Genomic DNA, 27386 nt, shown 5'->3' on the forward strand with positions numbered 1-27386 from the left:
CTACCCCATCTACCTCTTCCGCGTTACAATAAATCGAAATTAACCACTGTTGTTGCTCAGGTGTTGTTGCGCTCATTCCTCAGATCCAGATCTAAATCTACTCCCACATATGTTGCCCCCATTCTTCTGTATTTGAAGACCAATTCGTCTCTATTTGAAGAAAAATACAGTAAGTTTGCTCCATTTTCTTTGAACCAATTCATTGTTTTCTTCATTTCATGCAGCGATCGACCAAAATTAAGATCAATAATTTGTGTCGTTCATTGTTTTCTTCGTCGACCAAAATTAAAATGAAGAATTTTTTCCAACCAAAATTAAGTTGGTCGATCAAGAAGAATTCTTCCTGGTCGACCAAAGAAAAATTGTTCATGGTCGACCACACTCTTAATGGTCGACCAAGTTCTTGTTTTTGCCGAAATTAAGTCGGTCGACCGTGATCATCTTGGTCGACCGACATAATTTCTTGGTCGACCATGTGCGGATTTTTTTTTTGTTATTAAAACATTTTGCCCATTCTAATTATCATATTTGTTTGTGCACTTTGTAGATATGCCAACAGTTATTGTTGTTCATTTTGATGGGAAATGGGAAGTAATGGAGGGGCTGGTTTATAAATGGAATCCAGGGGCCAATGCAAAGTTTGTTTGCTATTCCAGTGGATGATGATATTTGTTATTTTGAAAATTTAAAAAGTGAACTATATAGAGCTGGGAAAGTAGAAGACACTGCCAACTTGAGGTTGAGTTATCTTCTAGATTTGCCGTGCAATATTCAACCAATTTATATAGAGAATGACCATGATTTGAAAACATATTTGTATCTTGGTTGTCCGAGAAGTAGGCCAGTGCTTCAAGTTGAAATTGAATGTGTTGCTTCTTTTGATTCTTTTGATAATGTGTACGGATATGGTATTGATGAAAACAATTGCAATATTAACGAACAGAGGCATTTTGATGATCATTTTTACTTGAATATTGTTTCTGTGGATCATAATAATAGCAGTGATTTTTTTGCCGAAGCTGCATAATGTGGATGCCATGCATGTGGATCGTAGTAACACAGACGAGTTATATGATGAAGCACGTAATGACGCAATTGAGGTCGAGGCAAATTTGGTTCAAAGCAATGACGCAAATTTGGATGCGGATTTGGATATTGATAATGACACATTTTCATTCACGGATGGTTCAAACTTGTTTATTGGTCAAGAGTTTCCAAACCGAGAAGCGGTGAAAAAAGAGCTAATTAGAATAATTTTGGAAGCTTGCTTTGAATTTGAGACGGTTAAAAGTAGCCAAAAGGTGTACGCCGTAAAATGTGTAGTGTCTGATTGTAAGTGGAGAATCTGAACTTCTTTGATTAAAAATGATTCACGTGCATTCTCCGTTCGAACATATTGCAATACACACACATGTGGTTTGACTGGGAGACGAAAGAGAATCCGTGGAGCGAGTTCTGCTGTTGTTCGTGATATGTTGGTGGATAATTTCCAAGGTCATCCATTGCCAATTGTACCAAAAGCGGTGATGGCAATGATGTGCAATAGTATGAATGCTGATATATCATACTACAAGGCTTGGAAAGAGAAAGAACTAGCAGACAATATGTTGAAAGGTGATCCTACGCAAAGTTTTACTAAATTGAGTTGTTATTTGCACATGGTTGAGCAGATGAATCGAGGAAGCATAACAGACATATTTGTCGACCATTAGCTTGATGGTCGATCATTATTTTTCTTTGGTCGACCATCAAGCTATCGGTCGACCATGAGGGTGATGGTCGACCATGAGCTGGATGGTCGACCATTAGTTTTCTTTGGTCGACCAGCATCAAGCTCATGGTCGACCATTAGCTTGATGGTCGACTATTAGTTTTGTTTTTTTTTTTAAATAGATATTAATAATTGTCGAAAATATGTAACATAATTGTGAAATTAGTATAGTTGTGAGATTATGATTCCGTTATTCCTATGTAAATTAAAACATGTAAGGTAATACAATTACAATTCATATTTTTTGTTGTGAGATCGTTGGCAGATCGTGACACGTGTCAATTATTAAAATACCGAGATTATGATCCAGTGATTCATATGTAAATTAAAATATATAACATAATCTTGAAATTACGATTTATATATTTTTTAAAATATAACAAAATAGTTTGATTGTGATTCCACGATTGACATTTAACTTAAAACATATAACATAATCCTGTTTTTTATAATGTAACAAAATACTGAGATTGTGATCTAGTGATTCATATGTAAATTAAAATATATAACATAATCTTGAAATTACGATTTATATTTTTTAAAAAATATAACAAAATAGTTCGATTGTGATTCCACGATTCATATTTAACTTAAAACATATAACATAATTATATTTTTTATAATGTAACAAAATACTGAGATTGTGATCCAGTGATTCATATGTAAATTAAAATATATAACATAATCTTGAAATTACGATTTATATTTTTTTTTAAAATATAACAAAATAGTTCGATTGTGATTCCACGATTCACATTTAACTTAAAACATATAACATAATCCTGTTTTTTATAATATAACAAAATACTGAGATTGTGATCCAGTGATTCATATGTAAATTAAAATATATAACATAATCTTGAAATTACGATTTAAATTTTTTTTAAAATATAACAAATAGTTCGATTGTGATTCTACGATTCACATTTAACTTAAAACATATAACATAATTATGTTTTTTATAATGTAACAAAATACTGAGATTGTGATCCAGTGATTCATATGTAAATTAAAATATATAACATAATCTTAAAATTACGATTTATATTTTTTTAAAATTTAACATAAGTGTGAGATTGTGATTCAGTGATTCATATGTTTTTATATGAGAATTATGAATTTACGGGTCTAAACCTTAAACCCTTAAAACCCTAAACCCTAAAACCTAAAGAACAATGGTCGACCAAAAGGACAGTGGTGGTCGACCAACAAAATCTAATGGTCGACCATAAAAGGTAATGGTCGACCATTCTAGCTTTTTGATCGACCAGACAAGCTATTAGTCGACCAAAAAGGAGAGTGGTCGACCAAGCTAAAAAATATCTAAACTCATATACTAATCTATCATCTAAAGTTAGTACTACTTGCGCACTCTTCCTAGACAAAGAGTATCCAGCAACAGCTAGCACAAATGTTCCCTAATCTTCACTGTGAAAAAAGAAAAAAATGAGAAGTTAATATTTATTGTAACATTAAAAAAAAGAATAATGAAGTTATTATATTTTAAATAGAAAGTTGATAACGTACTGTATAATCTTGGCACGGAATTCATCATGTAGTTTTATATTCCATGGTCTCTCGGGGTGTGGGTTGTTCCCAACAATGGATAGCAGACGAGCAGCGTTTATAAGTATAGGATCTATTTCTTCATTCAGATCTTTGAATTTGGGATCGTGCCTTCACTGAAAGTCATATATAATGCACTTATTCACCCCTGTCACGAGTTTTAGCAAAAACTAGCGTCGATCTGTGTAGACAGGGATGAGAATTCTTCGTGCCTTTTCCCACGAGAGACACGGCCATTCTGGATCACTACCTTTGACTTTGCTCACAATCCATGCCAGATTTATGTTGAAATCGATATCTTTGGCTTCGGCCAAAACTGAGATCGCACCGTAGAAATGTCTGTCCATCAACGAATCATCTGCAGACATCACTTCAGGATGTCGGATCTGCATCTCAAGCAATCCACGGAGAGCTTAGCCGATGTGCTGAATTCAACATAACAAAAGGTTTTCAATGTTTTAAAAGAAGTTCTCTACAAATTTAAACTTTATAAAAGATTTATTTAAAAGCTTACAGAGACAGTGACACGCGAGTTTGCGATCGCCATGGGCCCGTAGAACGACTTCTCATATTCGGCGTAAAAACCTCGAATCCTACTAGGTGAACGGTCGATCATCGATGCCCTAACTCGCGCAAGTGAGTTGTTTACCTTCAGTGTCACGGTCTTCCGCAAGTGGCCTCACAACGTCATATATAAAATGATCAATTGTAACAACTTTAATGCAAATATGAACAATAAACAAGGTATAGTTTAATAACCTCTCGACGTGGTCGCCTCGCCTCCTGACATACGCGCATCTGGAGTCACTTGAATATCTAAAAACATAAAGTATATTGTTTAATATACTATACATAAATATAAATATAAAAAATGTGCATTACCTCACCTCCTGCGGACTCCTCTGGAATGGCTTGAAGGTTTGGCTCAAATATCTGTTGGGTTTGGCTACTACTGCCAATTTCCCTACCCAAATTATCAGCCACACCTAACAGCGTACATTCAACAAATTAAAATAATAACAACTTTAATGCAAATATGAATAGACAAGGTTTAGTGCAATAACCTCTCGACGTGGTCGCCTCGCCACCTGACTTACGCGAATCCGGAGTCACTTGAATATCTAAAAATAAAAAGTTTGTTGTTTAATATACTATACATAAATATCAAATCAAAAAAGTGCATTAACTCACCTTCTGAGGACTCCTCTGTAATGACCGAAAGGTTAGGCTCAAATATATGTAGTGTTTGGCTAGTACTGCCAATTTTCCTGGCCAGATTATCATCCACACCTAAAAGCGCACATTAAACAAATTAAAATAATTATGAGAATTGTACTAAATCATTATATTACATAAACATAAATATAATTAATAAAATTAACTCACCAAAATCTGCCTCGGATGCTTTCCTCTTCCGCCCTCTGGTATAGGCTATGCTATTATCTCTGTCCTGCTGCACTGGCATGTTAGACCTCATCTCAGCAAAACCAGCTCTAATCTGTTCAGTCAAACTCAATCTCAACTCATCGAGACCAAGATTGAAACTCGATTTCAAGTCAACTAGAGCTTGATTTATACTCCTGATAGACGCTCTGGTCTCAATAAATTCTGCTGACATCTTAACATGCATGGACGTAACGGAATCCTCCAACGCAGTCAATCGCCGCTCGAAACGATGCTTCAAGGGTGATGGGCGGCAGGAAGGATTGAGTCCAAAGTGGACTCTAGGACCCGTACGCATATGAGAACTGGTGCTAGAGCTGGATCTATTGAGATCACCAGGACGGGTGCCGGAAACGTCAGGAGATTCATGTGCAGAAGGCGTGTGCTGGACAGAGGGAGTTGAATGTGCAGAATGCATGTGCTGGACAGAGGGAGACTCCAGAGGGTGCTCGCTACATATGACTGTCTGACCCTGCCTCCAGAGCTCGAGTACCCGAGTGGTGACCGCATCGGGCGCAGAATCAACAAAATCCCCGGTCGTATAATACGTTGAAATGAGCTCCTCGGGAGTAGGAGTCAAACATCCAAGACAATCCTACATTTAATTAATAACGTATCAGATTAATCAAAAATTAAGTACACATTTATTATATCAAATCAATTCATATTACTTACATCTATAGCACAATCACCAAAGGCTGTAGTGACATCAACAACAGTTGGGGCACGGTTTGACGGCCACGTGTTAGTCACCCACTGAAACATCCTGGGCAACATCAAACCGTCCACATCTCTTCTCCTTGCAAAATTTTGTGCCACGCTCGGATAATATTCATAAGCGAGGATCTGTAACGTAAATTTAGAACAATGTTATTAGTAGAAATAAAGATAACAAATCCAGTTTTATCATTCAAAAAATAATGTTAAACCTATCCAAATCATCTATATGCCTCAGGTATTTAGGGTCGATCTTATTCGTTTTTTTCCTAGTCCCCTCACCGAACACAAAACAACAGAAGTAAAGACTAGCCGTCTTTAACTTCTCCACATCTACATCATTCTCATTCTGCACTTGAACACTCATCTTTGCCTCCAATTCACTCAAAAAAATCTCAGACTTACTGCCAAAGTGTCTGGAGCCAAAGACACCTCCCTCTGGTACATATACAGGCTCTGTACCGCAATCGTGGTCGATTATTAAACAATACTCTAACAAAAAAAATATAACCAGCCTCTTGCGCAATTCATCCAAAACTCATCACTACCCGTGTCAACTATCTGATTACTCATCAAATACCACATAATTTGACTAGAAATATTTAAATCTCTATGATACCTAACCAAATTACCAAAAGGAGACTGCTCCAAAAAAAGGGCTCTCTCGTCGTTGTTGAGGTAGTGAAAAATCTTCTCCGAAACCTATTTATATCTTGATTCGAGTGTCAGCTTGCAGCGAAAAATTGCATCTCTACCTAGTTTTCTCGGCAAATATACCTGTCACAAATACAAATATATTAGAATAAAAATTAATGTTACACTCAACCAGCAAGCGTTGGTCGACCAACCCACACTTCGTCGACCAAGAAGCGTTGGTCGACCAAACCACGCTTGGTCTTGGTTTGGTCGACCAACGCTTCTTGGTCGACCAAACCACGCTTGGTCGACTAACGTAACGTTTGGTCGACCACAGCTTCTTCGTCGACCAACCCTCGCTTGGTCGACCAAGAAGCCATTTCTTCCTCAACATCTCAACACACGCACCCTTTTTTCCTCAACACACGCACGAAGAATCAAATAACAGAATAAAAGTGAACATTACATATTTTGGTCAGCCATTTCTCGGATGCGTTGCAAAAAAATAAATTGAAGAAGTGTTTCGTCAATTCACAAGCGCGGATTTAGTTGACGGGAAAACGAGTGAAGTCGACTGTGTAGGGTTGAAAGTAAAGTGAAAAAGTTTACAGGAGTGAAGAAAGGATTAAACAATTTTAAACTTAAAATACAGAGACATTTACGTAAATTGACATCTCAATCCTTTTTTTAAAATAAGTACCCCCCATGTTCCCATCACCATCTTCCTCACCTCGCCAGCCACCTCGCCGCGCAGCCACCGGATATCAGCGCCTTGAGCACAACAGCTGATAGCGCACCAGTCCCCGCGTCCCTTCCCTGCTCTGAATCGGAAGAAATCAAAGCACCCAAGCACGGTTCTGAGCTCTGTCTCTGTGCGTGCTTCTTGGTCCGATCTAGATGAGATTTTGTTGCGCTTTCTTGGTCATTTAGAGTGTTTTGAGTAAGGATTCGAAGTTTAAATCTTTCACCGTTGTTCCTGCTAATTTCATCCGATTTTCAGCAATTTTTAGAGCGATCCCGATGATATTTTTGTCGTGTTTCCGGCGGGAGACCACCTTATGACTGCCATCTGCTAGTTAGCTTCAATCATTGGTAAATATTTGACTCGATTCCAACCCTTGTTCGAGATTAGCAGGCAGCCAGCCAGTTTGGGATTTTACCTGGTCCGATTTAATTTGTTTTCGTTGATTAAAATGTATTATATTAACATATCATTGGGTTTTGTAGGTTTAAGTGTTTAATTTTCGATCCGAGAAATTAGTATCAAATTAAATTGTGTGGTTATTTGAGAATTATGATTATTATGTTGACTATTGGAGGAGTTGGTATTTATTGGAGCGATAATTAGTGGAATAAAATCGCATTGTTTGAAAGATAGAGATTTAAAAAATTTGTCGGACAATTCGATATTTTCAGTTGAATTTAGTCTTTGGACTTAATGCGTATTGGTGAATTATTGAGAATATCGGGACAAAGTTTTTACAATTCAATAGTTAAGTTGCATTTTTAGCAAATAAATTTAGCTTTAGTAATTGTAGAAATATGTTGAATTATTTTTGCTTTATTGGTGAATTGTGAAATTATTCGGTTTGGTATCTTATTTGTTAGACCGATGATATCAAAGTTGAATCTGTTTGTTGTTTAAAGTCAGTATAAGTATGTTACAGTTCGATAACATAAAACGGTAACACATAAATTATTTTTTAAGCTTATTTATGTGTTAATTATGAATGCTCATGTGATTTGTTGACTAATGTGAATTATTAAATACCTCGTTGACTTATATGTTTGTTCATATAACATATTATGACATTTAGCTTATGGCATGATATTATGATATACATGTTGAGTTCTATTGTTCTTGTTACCCGTTGTCATGTCGTATTGTATTCTTGGCACATGTGGTTGTTATTTCGGAATCAGATGATGGCTTTCGAGTCTAGTTATCTTTGAGACCGAAAATATGATTGTTTATTTCTTGATACATTTTTTGTGTGATTTGCTCTTGAAATCTTGACATCATATGTTTTTTGTTATGGTGTCTTCCTGTTGTATCGTTATCAGCTGTATGGAGACCGAGTCGTGGGTGTTTGATTGGACACAACACGACATACCGCGCATACTTGGCAAATCGATTTAGTTGCATGACGATGCAGCTCCGCTGTACGTTGTTGCTCGAGCAGTAATCCTGTTATTGTACCGTTTATTAGCCTCTGTTACCCCGTTGTTTTGAGCCTTATTCATTCATGCATATTTCATTTTATCATATGTTTATGCATGATTATGATCATTGATGTTATTATTTAACTATTTCATACCAGAATCATAATATCAGTGCTTTATACCTGAGTGGCTATTGTGGTTGCTATCGGGCACCATGGTAGATCACTCGAGTAGTTTTGCAGCACTAGACAGAGGGTCTGTCAATGGATCTCGTGAGTGAGATAGTATTGATTGATTGTCAGATCTTAGAATCTCCTAGTTAGTTTATATATATTATTTCGAGTTCTTGTCAGCTTTATGTCATTTTTTATTTACTGGGGAGATGCCTCGTTATTTGTATGATTATTTGGAGCTTTTGTGAGTTTTGATTTAGTTTATGTTGTTGTGATCTTTATCGGTTTTATTTCAACTGCTACTTGTGAATTGTTGATTTATGCATGGTCGGCACTTGTGTGAATGTTTATGAATACAACATCGTCTTTGAGTCATTTTCTTTTTACAGGTATTTTAAAATTTTGATATGTTTTATTTACGATAGGGTCGTGTCGAAATTTTTACAGACATGAGATCTATTTTAATTATTTTAAACAATTTTTTTGCTGCAGTTTTAAATTAATCAATATTGTTCGATAATTAACTATAATTATAAATAAATGAGACTCATTGCATAAGAGGATTTAATAATTTATCTTACTTCCATGTTGCGTTCTCACAATAAATGGGGATAGGGCGTTGGAAAATGCAAATCTTTAATTTTAATGTTGCGGACCACTATGTTCTTTGCAATTTGGTTACGTTTAGTCACATTCCTGAATGAAATTTCCCTTTCTTCTACATTTACTTCTTTTCCGTATTCGTATATTTTATCGGTATTCAATTAGTTAATTATTAGGAAATTCAAGCTTAATTCACTAGAAAATGAAAGCCACTCTCAAAGCTTCAACATATACATATTATGTTCTTTCTTTCTTTCAATTATAACAATGGGGTGCAATGTTTTATTTAACCTGAGATCAATTATACGTCTATCAGTCTTCTGTGGGAGATGTTTATGTCAATACAGCACTACGTGTTGTCAACCTATTATATTCTATTGTAACTACTCTAAGATTACAGCGTTTGGTGCAATAAATAAAACTTTAGGGGCACATATTTCGTATGTACTTTTATATTTTTGCATTACAACAGTTTATTTAATTGATTGAGTAAGATGTGCCTTATTTAAGCATGTGCTCAGCATAGTCAAGAAAGGGTTATATTGCAGTAATATGACCTATTACTCTAAACTTCTTTTGCACAAAGATAGATACCGAGTGTTAACAAAATTTATACTATTTAAATGATGCTGGATCATCGTGTCTCAAGCATTATTCTAGTCTAAACTAGCCCCAAAAAAACTCCCCATGGAGAAATTTGAAAAGAAAAAAAAAGACCCCGTCTATATTTTTTCTATACAAAGGTCTCCTCTCCCCCAATGTGAAGTTACCCGGTTAAGGAAAAAACGCACTCGATTATAAAAGAGTACCCATCCGGTTAATAACCAGATTTTTCGCCTCTTGTCATGGTTGGGTGACCCAAAACTCTTGACAATGTACCACTTTTAGGCCCTAAATTACTTTCTCCGTAGACCATACAATGCCTTCTAAATTATAAATTACTAGTTCTAGGCCACTATGTCCTTTTCATCTCCCTACAATTTTCACTTGTTTTAACTTCCCTCAAGTGGAACAAGAAATCCTATTCCTACCCTCATAAACAAATATTGGTACGTGGGATACCTAATGGCACACTTTTCTATTTCCATCTGTATAGTACCATACATAGGCTAGTGAAAAGGATGATGTAATTGGCCTAACTTCACACGTTCATCCGACTCATGTCTATCACAAATCTATCCATTTCACGCAGAAAATAACAACTTTCACTGAAACGATCGATTTAACATATTTGAGAAGTGAAAATTTATAAAAATACAATCCACCTCTAAGCACTACATGAGTTGCCTAAACTATTTGAACTTCAAACAAGTATACTCATGGTGAGATGCAATGGAAAGGCCTTGAATAATATCATAAGACAACACTCCGAAATTCCATACAAAAACAGGTTACGCACTAGAGTAAATATTCAAGATTTGACAGTCATCGAAAAGCAAAAACCAACAGTCAAGGGGGAACCATAGACAAGCCAAGAAAAAACAACACTTCATATGATCATATGAATCCTCAGTCACAAGCACCTACAATTTTCTCCTCCTACGTCATAGCTTTACACCTATCTTAAGTTGGGATTCTCTCAATAACTTGTGTTGGAGAGAAAGGTGTGTTTGGTCGGGAGGTATAAACTAAAATTGTCATGAAAATGTAAGACCAATCATGGAGTAATTACAAGACATAAAAGTTTTAACCAGAAGTATGACCTTCAACCAAGAAAATTTGCCTACTTTGTTCTCTAGCGGACCACCGTCACTAATCCCAGAAAATTCATGCTCTTTTCTTTTTGCAGTACATACTCTCTCATTTTAAGCATTCACTTCCATGGCAGTAAGCATTTTCCATCCATCTCCAATGAGAAGCCATCAAAGTTCAACACCGAGTATCCCGTCGAACAAAATTCTTTCCAATATTAACACTTTAATAGCATTCAAGTTTCGTATTTACAGCTTACTGTCGCAATTTTTAGTAGCACCAACTTATTTGAATTTTTTTTATGTATTTCCTCCCAAAACTCGCCTCAATTCATGTTTTTGTGCTTCGGAAAGCCTTTTAGGGTACTTCACATCAATTTGGATCCTCAAGGATCCCTTCTTCCTCGGATCCTTGGAAATAGGCATTCCTTCATTAGGGACAACAACCTCATGCCCTGGTTTAATAATCTCAGTTAAAGGGACCATTATATTCCTCCCATCTAGTGTGGTAAGCTCCAAAGTCTTTCCAGTGAGGGATTCGAGAAGATTTATTTCCTGCTTCACAATCAAATCATTACCATCCCTTGTATAAACTGGATGAGATCTTTCATCCAAAACAAAAATAAGATCCGCAGGAATGACGCCAGGTTCTTCATTGCCTTTCTCTGGGAAAGTTATTTTTGTGCCTTTCTTCCAGCCTGGTTTTATATCGATGGTAACAATCTCTTCCACCAAATGAGGCTTGCTGCAAGAAAACAAATAACACGTCAAGACAGACTCGAAATAAAATGTACACAAAAAAAAAAAAAGAAAAAAAAGAGCAACATATAAAGCAAATATTAAATTTCTAATTCACTTCATACTGTTAAACAATCTGTATTGAATAATATTTGGTTTCATGAAATATGAGGTCTGAAGAACCAAAAAATTAAAATTGGTGTAAAAATACTGCTTTGGCAGGTGTCATTTTTACAGGTCCATACGTGAAAGACAAAGTTAATTTCACATGATGTTTAACATGCAGAATAGTCCTTACCATCTCTTGATATACTTGAAGCAGTTTCAGCTCTCAGAAATTTTACAAAATAGCTAAGCAGTTCATGGAGGATATAATGGCCCTCAAACATATTGCCTCAAAATATTTTGATTGTGTCGAACACGAGATGATGCTTGTATCATAATATCATTCGCGGACACCATCTGAAAAATGGAGGTTTATGATTACAGAAATAACAAGTATCTCCAGTCTTCATACAATTTTCATGTTATCATATATATTTTGTCCAAAAGGTAAAAACTTCGGCCTTCAAGCATAAAAAACAAGCCATTGTAATTTACAATCTTTCTATGAGAGAACAAAGAGAAGAACACAAAGAGGTCAGAAAAGATAACATATCAGAGACACATCTGATCAAATAACAAAATTGTATAGAAACGTGTTTTTATGATAGCACCATTATTCTTCTATACACCATGAGAGTATTATGGTTGCGTATATATAATATCTGGGATCAATCCAATCATAGTTGTAAAAAGCGTGCGCCTAGGAGCAAGGCGCACAACTCCCTATGCGCCTGGGTGACCTAGCAAGGCTTGCTTGAGGCGAGCAAAAGCATGCTTCTGTGAAAATTGTTTGCGAGCAATAAGTGCTGGCCACAGATCACTATCTTTCTCCTAATTTTAATATGTGAAGCCTTAATTTTTTCCTTCTCTTAGCGATTTCAATTACACTACTATATTACTTCTTTAATTATTGCAGTGCTCTCTTTCTTTTGTTTTTTATTTTTCTTTATTTTATAGGCACTTAAATATATTCTGCGAAATCTATTTATACATGTATAAATTTTAGTTAAATTCACCTTAACTATGTGAATTCTAACAATTTATGTTAGTGAGCTTTATTTCGATAAGGCGCGCGTTTTGCCTTGCGTTTCAGGCTCCAAGGGACTTATGCGCCTTAGTGCCTTAAATAACCATGAATCCAATTACATAATCGGAAAGCACCAGCACTCATTAAGGTGGTTCAGAAGTTCTTTCTAGTCATAAACATAAAAAGAATCCTTTTATTACATAGTGTATGTTTTTAAGGTTGGCAACACCCAGGAAGCAACAGCTTGTTCTCATGATCACATTTGCATGGTATGTGAGCATATTTGAAAGAATGTGTCCAAAATATATAGGTTGGTTGGTAATTTATCGGCCCGCTAAAAAATCAGGCCGGCCCACCCTGCTATTCTGTTTTGTCATCCCTAGTTTTAAAGCGTTTTTGGGAACCGGGTGGACCTAGGCCTGAAATTTGTGAAAGCAAACTATAAATACGTGCCATTCACCATTGTAACGGATAATTACCCCAAATTCAACTAAATTCATGTGGTCTGTGAATCTTTATTTTTCACTTTCACCTATTACAAGGTTGATCTGCATGACTCATATAATGGAAATAGTTCCACTTAGATTGTTTCCTACAATGGATATGGGTGAGTATGTATTGCAACTGAAAGCAAACACTATACAGGCGGCAAGAAAGAAAGTAAAAGGTCATTAACTGAATCGTTTCGCTTATCCTTTCTATTTCACACTTTGTTTTTCATCCAAAGACAAAACTGCGTGGTTTCCCAACTCCTCTTAAGGTTCATGTGATAATCCAGTATTCAATTAACCTAATTCATACTTGTCAGAACTACATACATATATATACACATAGATTATAGAAAATAATGCAGCCACATGACAAAACAATGACAAGTATAAGGGTAAATAACTCATCTCATAAAATAAAAATACACACAGAATTGGGGGAGAATAAAAAGAGAGAAATAAATATTGCATAATGAGAGCTCAATTATCCACAATAATGACGTGATTCATGCCACAATTAGCCAAATTTAAAACTCCTATTAAATAAATTACGAACATGTTGGATCCACATAACGTAAAAGAAACGGAGAAAATCACAAATGGCGATATTAAAATGCACAAAAAAGAAAAATAATCAATCTTGCACTTAAAGAACAACATGAAAAATTCAATAGTTGCACGCAGAACAGCACCGCGCAAGAATTCTACTTCAAACTGAACAATAAAGATTGAAAACAAACAAAAATACAATCACCATTATTATAATAAAAGAAGACGAAGAAGAAGAAGCAGCGAGGCGCAAATACTCGATGATCGAGCAAAAAGAGAAGGTGCATACCCATGCCCATCAAAAACATTCCTCGAAATTTTCATTTTCCGGGTGGCACCACTGTACAACTCTTCTAAACTACATGCGAGCACGTTCTCCAAAGGCGGCGCCTTCCTGGCCCCCTCGCTGCTATTAATCGTCGTACTCCTGAAATACCCATCTCTCCTCACCCCACCGCCATTACTGCTACTACTTGCATTCCCATTACTATTCTCCCCAAAAATTTCCGCGTAAATATCATCCGGACTCCTCGGATCGAACCGGAAATTCGGGTTCGGGTGCTGCTGATGATTGTGGTGAAAACCCTGATGACGATTCCGCGCTGTGCGTGGAGCAGGGGGGAATTGACCCGATTTGAGGCCTTCCTCTCCATAAAGATCGTAGATCTGACGCTTCTGCGGGTCACTCAAGACATCGTAGGCCTCGGAAATTTGCTTGAATTTGGCCTCGGCTTCTTGCTTGTTGACATTCTTATCGGGATGCCAAATCATGGCGAGGCGTCGGTAGGCCTTCTTCAGGTCATCTCCGGTGGCGTTGCGGTTGACCTTGAGGATATTGTAGTAGTCCACCCCCATGAGAGAATCTTTTTGGAGATTTGAAATTTCAGTGGAATTTCGTGAATTCCTTTTGTCGACGAGAAGTGGGATTTGGGGCGAATGAGATGAGATGGATTGGATTCAGTGGGCTCCATTTCTATGTCCTTGCAATTCATATTTTAATATATGGGTAAATTGGGCTGGAAATCTATTTTTATACTTTCCTAATAATTATTTAGGTATGATAACTTTTCCGTGTTTAAAAAATTATTTAAGCAATTTTTTTATCCAATTACGAATAGGTTATAATTGAGTTTTAAACTCGATAAATCTAACATTTTAGTATCTCATAGGTGAAAATTTTATTTTACTCTTATATCAATATCTCGATCATATATCATCTGTTGTCTTGAACATGCATTCTTGTACGTGAGATCCGATAAAAAATAAAATAATCGTATATATTGAAGAACGTCTATCATCAAATAATATATTCTTAAGATAATGACTTAAAAATAAGATCTCATTAACTTGTAAAATTCGGTGTTGATGTCAAATTGACTATATGTTAATTATAATTGTGAAAACTAAATATTGCCGCCATCATTACTTTAAAGAACCCCATAATAATTAAAATATAATAATTATATTAGATAACTTAATATTTAAGACATGGTTACTCTTTTGGCTATAATTTTTGGAATAATTATAAACAATCGACCTTTTTTTTACCACTTATCATTTATATTAGAACAAGGAATTTCCAAACTACACAAGGACACTATATCAATAATACGTATAAAATGATTATTTAATGATATATGTGAGTTCTGTTGAAAAATTAATAAATATTATATGTATTGATAAATATGATTCAATTTGGATCATGACCACCGAAGTTGGGATCACGTGGAGTGCAAAATACTTGAGATTTAGTAGACTTATCACTTTATCAGACTGCTCAATATCATGATCTACCTTGTCTATTCTGGTTTAAAGAGGCCAGAGGGAGGCCATTTGGTTGGGGATTCAACCTTTCGTACCAATAAAAAGCCACCCTACCCTAGATGCCTTTTTAGGATAGTGTCTTGAATTTAAGATCTCATTTGTTAGAACGAAATCTTGTTTAAATATTATGAATTACAAGATATTGTAATTATTAAGAGGTTGTCCCATAAAACACATAGGTCAAAAAAACATGATATATATTACTCACAAAATTAGGGAAATAGTAGATGGGTAAAAAAAACATGATATTATCAACTCCAAAAAAAATTAATAAATTTGTGATATTATAATAATTGTGCTTCAAATAGACATACACGTTGAACAAACCACACCATCTTCAGAATTAACAATCGCCAACAAACGAATTCAACTGCTGTGTGCTCTATTGTCAAGGCACACATATATACAGTAAAACACCACCGAAAGCAAATTCCACAAGAATATACAACAAGAAACGACGCAAACAGGACATGGCTGTCTAGGCCTACACGTTGTATGAACATATAAATATCAATCAATCATCTTCGAAACAAGGTTCCTCGGCCAGACCACAAACAAGAACCGAGAATGTAGTAGCATAGTCTGCCACTCTACTTTCTTTAAGTTCCTCCATCTATAAGCCTTGGTTGTCGAGAAGAAAGGTAATGGTAACAGCAGGGTGGTTTTGCGGTCGTGAAAACTTTAAATGGTGACAGTTCTATCTTATATCAATGAATAAGATGATTTTGTGGTTGACAAAAAACTTTAAACCATGACAGTTTGACCTGTAAATCCATCCTGGAGCTGAAGAGAGCCATCTTTCATCAGATTGAGGCTCAAGCTTTTGAAACGTTCTCTCGAATACTGTCGGGACGCCTTTCTCCAATCCGTTCCAGTTTTCATCATTGCAACAAACTCGTCGTAACTAATTTGGCCATCCTGAAATAAGACGGGCTGTTAAAATAGGCTAAAAAGTTTCAAGAATGACTGGCTACTAGATAGATTAGAGAAAAGGATGGAAACTATTTTAGTCTAACCTTGTCTGTGTCAACCTCCCGCATAATGTCATTGATTACATCATTATCCGTTTCACCTGAGTCATCAACTAACGCTTCTTGTAGTTCATGGAGCTCGATATACCCACTACCATCTCTGTCAAAGAACATAAATGCTCTGCGGAAGTGCTCGTCATTCTCCATCCTCTGTAAGTGGATAGTAACTGCAACAAACTCGCCGTAGTCCAAAACTCCATTTCCATCAACATCAGCCTATCACACATTAGATCATTATCTTCTGTAATGACGATTTGCAGACTATCCTGGGTTGCGTTAACAAATTCACAACAGCCAATGTTTGGAGGTTGAGTCCCATGGCTAGACTATGTTTATCATCATAAAATTGAATATCTAATCGCTAACAAGACCCAGCTCGTAAGTTTAAACGCCCAAGATATGGTACAATTTAAATAGAATTTGGCAAGCACAATAATACTCAAATCTTACCGCCTCTCGATGACCAAGAAAAAGTAAAGAACAGGGAGAAAACAACAATTGTGAACATTAACTCTTAGCAACTACATTAAGCAAAAGACGACTTCAAGGTTTTCAGTGTTCCTCAAGTGATACTTACCACATCCATCATCAACTTTATCTCAGGCTCTGCTAGCTGAGAACCAACTTTTCGTAGACCAGCTTTTAGTTCCTCAGTATGATACTTTGCCATCTCTATCGGTATCCATCAATGCAAACATATCTCTCATAACTTCGACTTCTTCAACAGATAAATGTTCTGCAATTACCTACACATGTAGTTGTGGAAAACTAGAAATTAAACTATAGAGCAAAACACGATTTATCAACATGGGCAGTAAATGGTATTTCTCTACCATAGTTCTCTCAGTTCAACCTACTAACAGGTAAGATTGCAAACTTTATGCAATAATATTTGGCAACCCTCAAATACCAGTGACTCAGGTTGTGATACTAGCAAATTTTGTCCCAGAAACCATCTTGATGTGAAAGGGATATTGTTTTTTCCAATGGAAAATAAAGAGTTACAAATAGAGCTAAATTAATGCTCGAAGCTTACCCGTAGTGCTTTCTTCTTGAATCTATTCATAACAGAAAACTGCTTAAGTCTTGCCCGCACAATATCTCCCAACGGTACATTTGGAGCCTTTTTAGCATTTTGAATCCACGGGTGTTCTAACCAAGACAACAAATGAAAAGAAACACGTAAGAATAGTTGCATAAAAGGTCGTGTAAAAGTTCATCACCTCACCATCAGTATGATTACCAAGTTACAATAGTTAATAATAGAAAATTTGAAAAAACTATATCTCTTGCATCCCCTACACTCCCAAACTCTGTTATGCCTTTCTCAAACTAGCTGAAAGCAAAATATTTTTCTTAAAATGTGGCAATATTTGAGAACCAAAATGTTATTGAGCTGTAAAAATTAATCGAGTTACAAGTCATTAGCCATCAGGGATGAGGGAACCAAAACAGTGGAAGTTCTATGATCAGAGAAGCTACTAAACCTCCTGGGTTTAATGTTAATTCTTAATCAAACAGTTAAGTACATGAATGCATTTCTGGGTGACCCAGATCGAAAACTGCACAACCCAGTAGTGCCTTGGTCTTTAATCATGGATTTTATTGATTTATTAAATAATATCAAATCGTTTCACAAGCCCAACCGGTTAATATCGATACGATCCCTACACAGCAGAACCTTTTTCTACTTAAGTCAATGAAACCATCCGGGAATCTCAAACAAAGCCCAGTATATAGACTTTGCGTCTTAGCTGCATATCGCATATTTAACACTGTTTACACACAAAATCTTTTTCCTGGGAATGTTCTGCATTTATTTATTACCAAAGCAAACACTAGTTTTCCTGACGAAGATCCATTTGCTAAGCATATAGTAAATAAAAATTCTTGTGTGCCGGGGTCATCCATTCCTTTATCAGCATGCTGCCCATCATCATTTTCAAGAAAAGCGGTCACATGCAGCAAAAATAAAATAAAGGCACTGCCACTCTAACTTTATTAATACTTTTCAAGAATCTGCTACAGAAGAGTACTTTACAAACATACCAAGTACTTGTTGTGCAGTCAAACGCTTTTGGGGGTCAGGTTCCAACATCTGCCTAACGAGGTTTTTGGCACTTTCAGAAACCTGAGACCATGGCTCCCTCTTGAAATCGATCACTCCTCTTAGGATTGCAAGTGCAACCCCCTGTTCAGTTTCTATGGCAGGTTGTAAAATAAAATAGCTCAATTCATGAACTAAACATAAAAAGAACATCAATGACGGTAACGGAATGAGTGAAAGTACCAGCCCAAAATGGAGGAACGCCACACAACAAAATATACAGAATAACACCAGCACTCCAAATATCAACTTCAGGTCCATAATTTCGCTTCAAAACCTCCGGTGCCATGTAGTATGGACTTCCCACAATTTCATTGAACCTTTCACCTGATTATCGAATTATCAATACATTTAAACAAATCAATATATTAACGTAAGAAAATAAAACAAAACAAATTAACAAGTATGTATATTTCATCTTCATAACAGTATATTATGCTAGATCGAACGCAGTAAAACGTGAGATATAAAAAATCAAAAGAAAATTTTTAACTCTTGAATTTCAAGCAAATTAAGTAACTTAAATCAGATCAAACGTTGTAAGATGGCCAAAATCAGATTCAACAAACCAACCTTGGCAAGCAAGGAATAACAAATTTAAAAAAGGAAAATAAAACTCAGAATTTAATGGCATAATCGAAGAAGAACAAGAATTATACCAAACAATCAAACCCCAGTAAAGAAAAGCTAAAAAAGATTCAAAGCCCACCAGAAATATCAAAAACCGTTTTTTCATTATACCAAAAAAAAAAAAAAACAAACAAACAAACAAACAAACTTACCAGGCTTGAAAAACACAGACAACCCAAAATCAATGGCCTTCAGCGCCGAATTCTCCTTCTTATTCGCAAACAAAAAGTTCTCGGGCTTCAAATCTCTATGCACGACACCATTCTGATGACACATCCTCACAACCTCCGCAACCGTCTTCGCCACTCCCGCTGCAGCTCTCTCGCTGTAATGCCCACGCGCCACTATTCTATCAAAAAGCTCCCCACCCTCACACAACTCCATCACCAAATGCACCGCCTCGTTATCCTCGTATGTAGCGCGTAGCTTCACGACGCTCGGGTGCTCCGGCAAGCTAGACATGATCTCAACCTCACGGCGGACGTCCTCGATATCCACCGCGGTTCGCAGCTTCTTCTTGGATATCGATTTGCACGCGAGCGCCTCGCGCGTTTCGCGGTCGGTGCAGAGATAGGTGACCCCGAATTCGCCGCGGCCCAGCTCACGGCCGAGGATATACTTGTCGGAGATTTTAGTACGGGGAATGAAGTCTTTGAGCACGCGGATCGGGGTAGGGGATTGGGCGTACGGATTCGGGTAGCGCCCGTTGGCTTTCTGGCGTTGTTTCTGAGCATGGGATTTGGGAGTCTGATGCTCCGATTCCGAAGGTCTTATGCACGCGTTGCAGTTGCCCATGATGGGTTCTATAAAGATTTAAATGGAGCCACAGTTCGAAGAGAAGTAGGTATCGCCGCCGTCGGTGGTGGAGATGGTTGGCGGTAATGGTGTGAATGAAGGTGACGGGATGAGTTGGGGTCAGCTGGAGGAATACACTGCTATTTGAATAATAAAAAAACAGTCATTTAATTATCATTCTATTGTTAATTGTTTAATTTTTTTGCTATTATTAATTTATTTTTGTGGCTAATTACTTTATGTGTGTGCGTGAGAGGTGACACTTTAGAGTACTGAGACGAATGCACGAATCTTCATCTGTGAGACGGATCAATCATATCAATATTCACAATAAAAATAATAGTTTTTCATGATTGACCCAAATAAGAGATTCGTCTCACAAAATACGACTCGTGAGAGTGTCTTACACAAGTTTTTGCCGAGGCTTTATATATAATATTTTTGCTTATTAGAATGGTTCTGTTTGTGAACAGATTAAGAAGTGGGTAAAAAATCCATAGCTAATATTACATATAGAAATTGTAGAATTTCATGAATTTCAAATATTGTTTTCCATATAAATGTCGTCAATACAATAACACACCTCTTCGTCTCAAAGTTTTTAAAAAAATTCGAAACGTGCGCAAGCAAAACCATGAATGAAAGAAGACCAAATTATTTGTAAACTTCATTTATGGTTATTTTTCTTCAATTATTAAGCATGAGTAGTTTACCAAGTCGTCTTCTTGATGAAGACAGACACCAAAGGATGATTAGTTCAAAGACTTGGTAAAAGATACATAAGCGCAGACCGCTAAACTGGTCGCATCATTAAACTATATATAGGCACAAGACATCCAACAAATTAGCGCACAATAACCTATTTTTTTAACTAATTTGATACTTAAATCTAAATTATTCCAACTCGCAAGACCAATTTTACTTTCTTTTTTTTTTTAATAGGATAACTAGAAATCAAAAATGTGGTTCAGAAATTAAAGAATGTTTTAGAGGGTTGCATTTTTAACAAAATTAGGTTGTGTAGGTGAACTACATTATCAAGAAGATGAAGGGGAGAATCATAGTAGAGTGGTTACCATCCCACTTATTAATATTGCGAGGTCAGATTTGCAGACTGCTATTTGTATAATAATAATAATATCACAGTGAACCCCATGAATGCATTTAATGAAATGTGACAAAAGCACAAGGATGTTAAACCCTGAATGCATTTAATGCAACGTGACAAAAGCAGAAGGATGAGTTATTAAAACCATCTCCAGCCCAAATCTCTATCTAAAAGCAATTCTACTTTAAAATAGTGCAGTTTCTGCATCAAATACAATATTCATCTCCAACCCATCTACTTCAAATCTTACTCTAAAAAAGAATATTCTCGGAATATTTTTTTTATTTTATTTTTTTATAAGTTATTAAATATATATTTTTTAAATTTAGTGATATAATTATAATTACATTTTATATTGAATATATTTAATATTATATTTTTAATAAATGTGACAATATTACAAAAATGATTAATTTAATTATTTTAAATATATTATTGAAATCTATATTATAAAAATAATTTCAATTGGTGAAATAAAATTAATACATGACATTAAATTAAATAACATATTACAAATACAACTTCAAATATTTGAACGACCATATTCATCTCATAAATGATCAATTAAAGCATTTCGTAATGCATAATGAGCGTCTTTGTCTTTTATTTTTTTTATATCGAACGAAGAAATTCTCGAAATCTGATATATAATAAATATTATCTAATTATTAAAATAATATATTAAATATTATACTATTGTTTAAATATATCTAATTATTAAATTAATATAATAATATCATATTATCATCTAAAAAATATTTATAATTCTTAATATAAATATTTGTAATTAAAAAAACAAAAAAAAAATAAAAAAAAAAAAAGAGAAAACAACTCTGCGCCTGCGCCACAGAGAAGAATGGAGCTGCAAATAGCGCAGCTCCATTGGAGAAACCCAAGCAGCAAAACAGCGTGAACCCTAAAGTGCTTTTTTGTTTATTTTAAAGTAATAGATTTATATAAAAGGACGAGCCGTCATTTGCTTATTGGTTTCCATTCAAAAGCAACTTTTTCACAGCTAAGACTCAAGCCCACAGAGTTTTGATAAATTCAACAAAGATGGCAAACTTTTTCTTTAGACTTTCTGCAGTTTGTCTGCGTTTAATTTACTTTTTTGGAAGCATTTTGACATTATCTAGCATATAATAGTGATTCCGAATATTAGCAAAGAGAGAATAAATGCGGCTCAAAATTCGAGCTTTGCGCAACGCAGAGAGCTCTACAATTGTTGCTATTACTTTTACACTACCAATGGCTTCAGTCGATGGCGGAGAAACTGTATCTAAAGGTATGTCAAGTAGAAAAGTCACATGCGATTGGTACTGATTTCGGAAAATGTAAGCTACAAGAAAAATCGTCTGCGGCTTGTATCCATCTCGGGCTGCCATCAATAACACGTGAAAAACAAATATAAGCAACCTGGGATCGTGCATATCCAAGGAAAATACAAAGAGTAGCTTCTGATGCTAAGAATTTTAGCAATTTGGAAAGTACCTTGTGAACCCATTCATATTCACCGTCTTTAGTATCGAAGGTTCCATGCTGAAGACTAGTTAGTTTCAGAGTGAAACGAGGACCGCATTCCTAAAAGTGTGAAATTAGAGGAATAAACAGATTAATAATTGTTTGTCATCATCCAGTTTGTAAGCACATTCAAAAGACGAGCACATAGATTAAGCATATTATATATATAACGTTTAAACTGCTAACAAATACAAGACTGACGAATAATCAGTGGATAAATTGAAATTTCGTTTGGAATGAAATAACAGCTGAAAAGTGCTGATGAACTAACTTCTCCAAATTATGCACAGCACACAAGTCAACTGGTACATTGTTTCAATATACCAACCCATGATAAACATGGGACGTCAAACAATGAGTTCTTAAAAAGGCCAAGATTTTATACCATAAACAATTTAACCGTACACTCCATTTTAAAAATTTACTCCCTCGGCATATATTTTTTTCAATCTGAGTACTGATGGAAAACAATTAGTGATTTATGTACAGGGGTTACATTATTCTTCCTCTTAAATTTATGGCTTTTTCCAATCATGATAAAACTGCACAAAGATGTTAGATGCTGAATAAAAAACGTATCACTTAAGGCATTTTTAATTAGTATACGCTAGATTGCTGAAACATATGAAATTTGATAATTGCCACAATATCCAATATTGTTAATTCATGATTATAAAAGGTGTTGTATGTTCCAACAAAATGCTCCTTTGATAAATTAGATAATTGCTATTACATGGAATAATGTGGTGTAATCGATATTGAACAGCTGAAGTGACTTGAGGGCAGTTAATCTTAGTATCATATAAATCAATAGCCAAAAATAGAGTATAAGAGATCAGAACAAAAATAACGCCAATAGACATGTAATAGACTTATGTTTTGACACCAGCCAGAGATCAGAAGCATAAACCTGAAGCCGGGCAATAGCTTTTTTCTGGGCGTTTGATTCCTCATTGTCTTTGCTATCTTTACTTTTTGATTCCACCTGTTTGCTTTCTTTGGTTTCAAATATGTAACTTTCAAACAGAAGAACGGATTAGTTCAGATAAGGTCATAATTCGGTGATATGAAAATGGAACATACATGGAGAATCTTACGTACCGGTGATGACGGAAGAATATAAAATCACGTTGATTGTGGAAGGTAACAACTCTCCGACCACGAAAATTAGGGTCTTGTGGAAATAAAGATTGTATTAACCTAAGGAGAAAAGCGTTATTAACATCTGTTAACACAGTACCAAAACCACCTGCCAATGCCAAACAGTCCAGAAGAGGACGGAAAGAAAGAAAAAAAGATGGTTCTATTAGGAAGATTGAGCCAACTTCAAAACACCTTCAACATAAACTAAGGCTAGCTTAATGAGCTCTTATAAACACCGACTTTTTAAATCCATTAACATCGTATCATGACAACTCTTGAACATATTTCAAATCAAGAATTAACCCTAAACAGAAACTCTGTAACAAGAAAAAACAATACCATAGAGCTTGTGCTTTAGCCCTACAACTTAACTTTCATGACTCAGTTACTTTCAATTATGATAAGAAGCAGTAAAAAGAATTACCTGCCCACACGATACCCCAAGCGTGTTGTGAAGTTAGTCAAAACTAACTCAGGCTTATGGCTGGTTGGGTTGCCATGATTCTGCAGTAATGGAAAGACAGACAGTTAATAGCGCATAATATCTAGCATACCAGATAATCCAAGGACTGTCAAAGCAAGATAAAACCTTGTTTCCAGCACGACAGACAACCGATAACCATATTGAGTGCATCAAATGACCAAAAAATAATAATGAAAGGGTCGAGATTTGGTGAAATAAATTCCACTTAATGTTAATTCACTTTCTTGAGGTTTTAAATAAAGACAGATACGTTATGAGAATAACTGAATGAAAATAATCAAACCTTAAGGTCTTTGTGCAAAACAAGATTTGAAAGTTTGAAGTGGGCGGTAGGACCATCAGGCAACCCAATTATTAAAACAGCATCTGCAGCAACTCACAAGAATTAAGAGTCAATTTTCTACGATGAATCATAAAAGCAACCTGACATATCCTTAAAAGGCATTAAAGACCCTCCGCTCCCCTCTCAATTTTACAGCAACCAAACAGTTAGAGATTTGCTTACAAACAAGCTAAACAGCGTCTGAATAAGATAATTACTAATCAGCTAAATATATTAAAACCAATAGCATGTTCTGTAATTTTTAAAGTCCAGAAAATAATTCCCAAATCTGCATTAATCCCACATATAACTTAAAACCCACAACATAAAATCACATTTATTGAGAAAGAATTGTTAAATCGACAAACATTATCAGGTTTATTAAGAAAGAATTGTTAAAGCCACAAAGACTATCAGGTTAGGCATAGAGTAAAAATGACCAGGTTCTCGGCGGCTTGTGTGGATGACCATGACTGAAGTGAAATCCCTATTTCTTGCATACTCAACAATCTGCAGGAGTGATGACAATTTATAGAACAAAATAAAATCGTGTCCCATGGACAACAATCATACAAGTTAACAAAGGATCATCTTTTTAAAACAGGGTGGGGGGTTGAGAGGAGGAGGTTGAAAACTTAACCTTTTTCAAGTCATAAGTTCCTCGCTTGTAGTAATGAGAATTGGGGATTATAGAAAGAAGATCCGAAGCTAAACCAGGTCCCCTCTGCATTATAAATAATCAACCAGAAACTGAACAGACCACAAGACACTCATTGATGCAGAATGAATGAAATCTAAGTAAAACTCACTGCAGAACACAAATCGGGTAGGCCAGACCCACCACCCACCAAAAATAAAAATAATCACCCCAGCGCCTCCTGCCCCGCAATTATATACCAAGATCCTCCCCCACACTATGAAATTGGTTGAGTTATCTCCCAACAAAAACATGTTCAATACTTTAATGTTCCTAAAAAGTATGTTATGCATCCAGAAACATCAAACCAGCCCCCCATCAAACTAATCATGTCTCCATCCTAAATTACGAAACACTTACAGTCGAATTGAAGCGGCATGTGGTTATCAAGACCTTCGGAATCCGTTCTTGCTTCAAAATATCATTAAATTCATCAGCATCATTGCCAGCAAAGAGCTCATCATCATCGGGCTTGCATATTGTCTCATCCAGTTCACGTGTGTTCTCTATTGTGCGAGGGGTTTTCTTAGGCGGAGGTTCCTCACCAAGCTCCAGAGCCCTCCTCTCAGCTGCTTCACGAGCCTTGACCTTCTTCCGTTTGTCCACCTTCTTCTGTTGCTTCAATTTTGCATGAATGGCAGACCTCTTCTCCTTGTTCTTGATCATCGATGGGCGCAAGGCCTCCTTTTCCTGCTTCATCTTCTTGGTTTTCCTTTCTTCTATTCCCTCTCCCCCACTTTCACTACCATCCTCGCCACTCTTCTTCCGCTTCCCCGCCATATAACTAACTCCAACTAGGGTTTACTGGCGGCCGGTAATTCGTATCGGCCTTTCGGGTGGAGAAACCCCCGCCTTCACCTCTCTCTCACGTCTGATTTGGTCGGTAGGGTTTTTGTGTTAAAACTGTATAATTGGACAATTTTAGAACACGCTTTAGCGTTTTCAATGTTAACTGTAGGGTTTTTCTCTAAAATTATCTATGAAAACAAAAGTCGCTAGAGAAAAGCAATGCGACTCTAACTAGATTTGTCCAGACCAATTTTAGTTAAACTCCACTGCAGAGTTGTTTACTAAACATTTACAATGTTATCCTTAATCAATCTTGCAAAATTCCTCAATAGTCTCGTCAGTTTCTAAAATAAATTATCTAAAACTTTAAGGGCAAACTTATATTCACTCCCCATTTTCATTCTCAATTTTGTCCTTACTTCTCGTCCCTTTATTTCTTTGTTTTAACTCTCCAATTTTCTAAAATTTTCAAAAACATCATTTTTTTCTTTGATTTTGGTACGTAGCATTGTTATACCTATTGAGCATGTTCTTGAAGGCATATAGCCCCAAGACATGCAGCTACGCAAGGTTTTCAGCCTATATACCATTATCAAATGATCGATTTTTTTTTTTATAAAAGGCCCATCGTGCTTCCGTATAATAAATTGAACTATTTACCTCTTTGACATGAATGTCGTTGGGTTATATCAACCGGGTTTTACAGACTGCTCCTCACAGCCTAACCACGCAGTCGCAACAGATGGTTCCTGACGTAAATTCCGTCAACAGCACCTAGCACAACCCTATTTCGTTTCCTACCTTAAGGTGTAGTAAAATAGTTTAATTTGAAACTAATACATGAGAGGGGCAAAAGCTTTGATTTTTTTATTCAAACATACAAAATATTATTGCATAGTAACCTCCTGTAGAGGAGGAGAAACATGTTTAGCTACTAATTGTAGCTGAACTTACAGCACATATAAACTTGAAAGAGAAAATATTACAAATATTTTGAAGAAAAAAGAAGAGGTTGAGTGATGCCTCCATCTTCCTTCTGCCTTCTTATTTATAGAAGCCATTCGAATTTGATTTTCGGACTTCAAATTCTTGTCATAGCTTTTCTTTATTGCCATCCAACTGTGTTTGACATTATTTCTTGAGTTGGTGGTTGAACGGTCCCTCCACTTTTTCTTGATTTGTCTCTTTTCTAGATCATTAATCTAGAAATAGCTCGTTCTTCTAATCTTATCTCCTGGCATAACCAGTAGATATATGTTTGTATT

At 35.9% G+C, this 27386-nt stretch overlaps 4 protein-coding genes across 5 annotated transcripts; all 4 read right to left on the reverse strand.

Moving 5' to 3' along the window:
* Window positions 1-2934: 2934 nt before the first annotated feature.
* Window positions 2935-8677, reverse strand: LOC142530209 (uncharacterized). Of its 2 annotated transcripts, XR_012816065.1 has the most exons (10): window positions 6864-8677; window positions 6130-6274; window positions 5456-5626; window positions 4724-5375; window positions 4529-4627; window positions 4402-4458; window positions 4225-4323; window positions 3852-4153; window positions 3299-3762; window positions 2935-3199 (listed from the first exon to the last, which is right to left on the reverse strand). XR_012816065.1 is itself a non-coding variant. In XM_075636008.1 (8 exons), exons 3-8 carry the CDS (start codon window positions 5555-5557, stop codon window positions 4089-4091), a joined length of 1074 nt encoding a protein of 357 aa, XP_075492123.1. In that variant the 5' UTR covers window positions 5558-5626; window positions 6130-6274; window positions 6864-8677; the 3' UTR covers window positions 3781-4088. The 2 variants fall into 2 exon arrangements, 1 of the variants encoding a protein (XP_075492123.1); XM_075636008.1 differs by lacking the exons at window positions 2935-3199; window positions 3299-3762 and having other exon boundaries at window positions 3781-4153.
* A 1872-nt stretch (window positions 8678-10549) lies between these two features.
* Window positions 10550-14626, reverse strand: LOC142529502 (uncharacterized). The gene is made up of 2 exons (XM_075635055.1): window positions 13960-14626; window positions 10550-11508 (listed from the first exon to the last, which is right to left on the reverse strand). The coding sequence occupies exons 1-2, from the start codon at window positions 14523-14525 to the stop codon at window positions 11064-11066; spliced, it is 1011 nt and encodes a 336-aa protein (XP_075491170.1). The 5' UTR covers window positions 14526-14626; the 3' UTR covers window positions 10550-11063.
* A 1132-nt stretch (window positions 14627-15758) lies between these two features.
* On the reverse strand, window positions 15759-20215 carry LOC142528844 (calcium-dependent protein kinase 10-like). Its single transcript, XM_075634065.1, is given in 8 exon segments — window positions 15759-16412; window positions 16511-16741; window positions 17103-17177; window positions 17179-17271; window positions 17562-17677; window positions 18575-18727; window positions 18816-18959; window positions 19415-20215. Coding segments are annotated over 8 exon segments (1629 nt in total). The 5' UTR covers window positions 20058-20215; the 3' UTR covers window positions 15759-16238.
* A 2106-nt stretch (window positions 20216-22321) lies between these two features.
* Window positions 22322-26251, reverse strand: LOC142529406 (uncharacterized). Its single transcript, XM_075634940.1, has 9 exons — window positions 25693-26251; window positions 25276-25359; window positions 25076-25145; window positions 24597-24679; window positions 24254-24333; window positions 23788-23886; window positions 23597-23702; window positions 22657-22746; window positions 22322-22543 (listed from the first exon to the last, which is right to left on the reverse strand). The coding sequence occupies exons 1-9, from the start codon at window positions 26110-26112 to the stop codon at window positions 22505-22507; spliced, it is 1071 nt and encodes a 356-aa protein (XP_075491055.1). The 5' UTR covers window positions 26113-26251; the 3' UTR covers window positions 22322-22504.
* Window positions 26252-27386: the final 1135 nt, after the last annotated feature.

The sequence above is a fragment of the Primulina tabacum genome, chromosome 16, assembly GCF_025594145.1.
Source record: "Primulina tabacum isolate GXHZ01 chromosome 16, ASM2559414v2, whole genome shotgun sequence".
Taxonomy (NCBI): domain Eukaryota; kingdom Viridiplantae; phylum Streptophyta; class Magnoliopsida; order Lamiales; family Gesneriaceae; genus Primulina; species Primulina tabacum.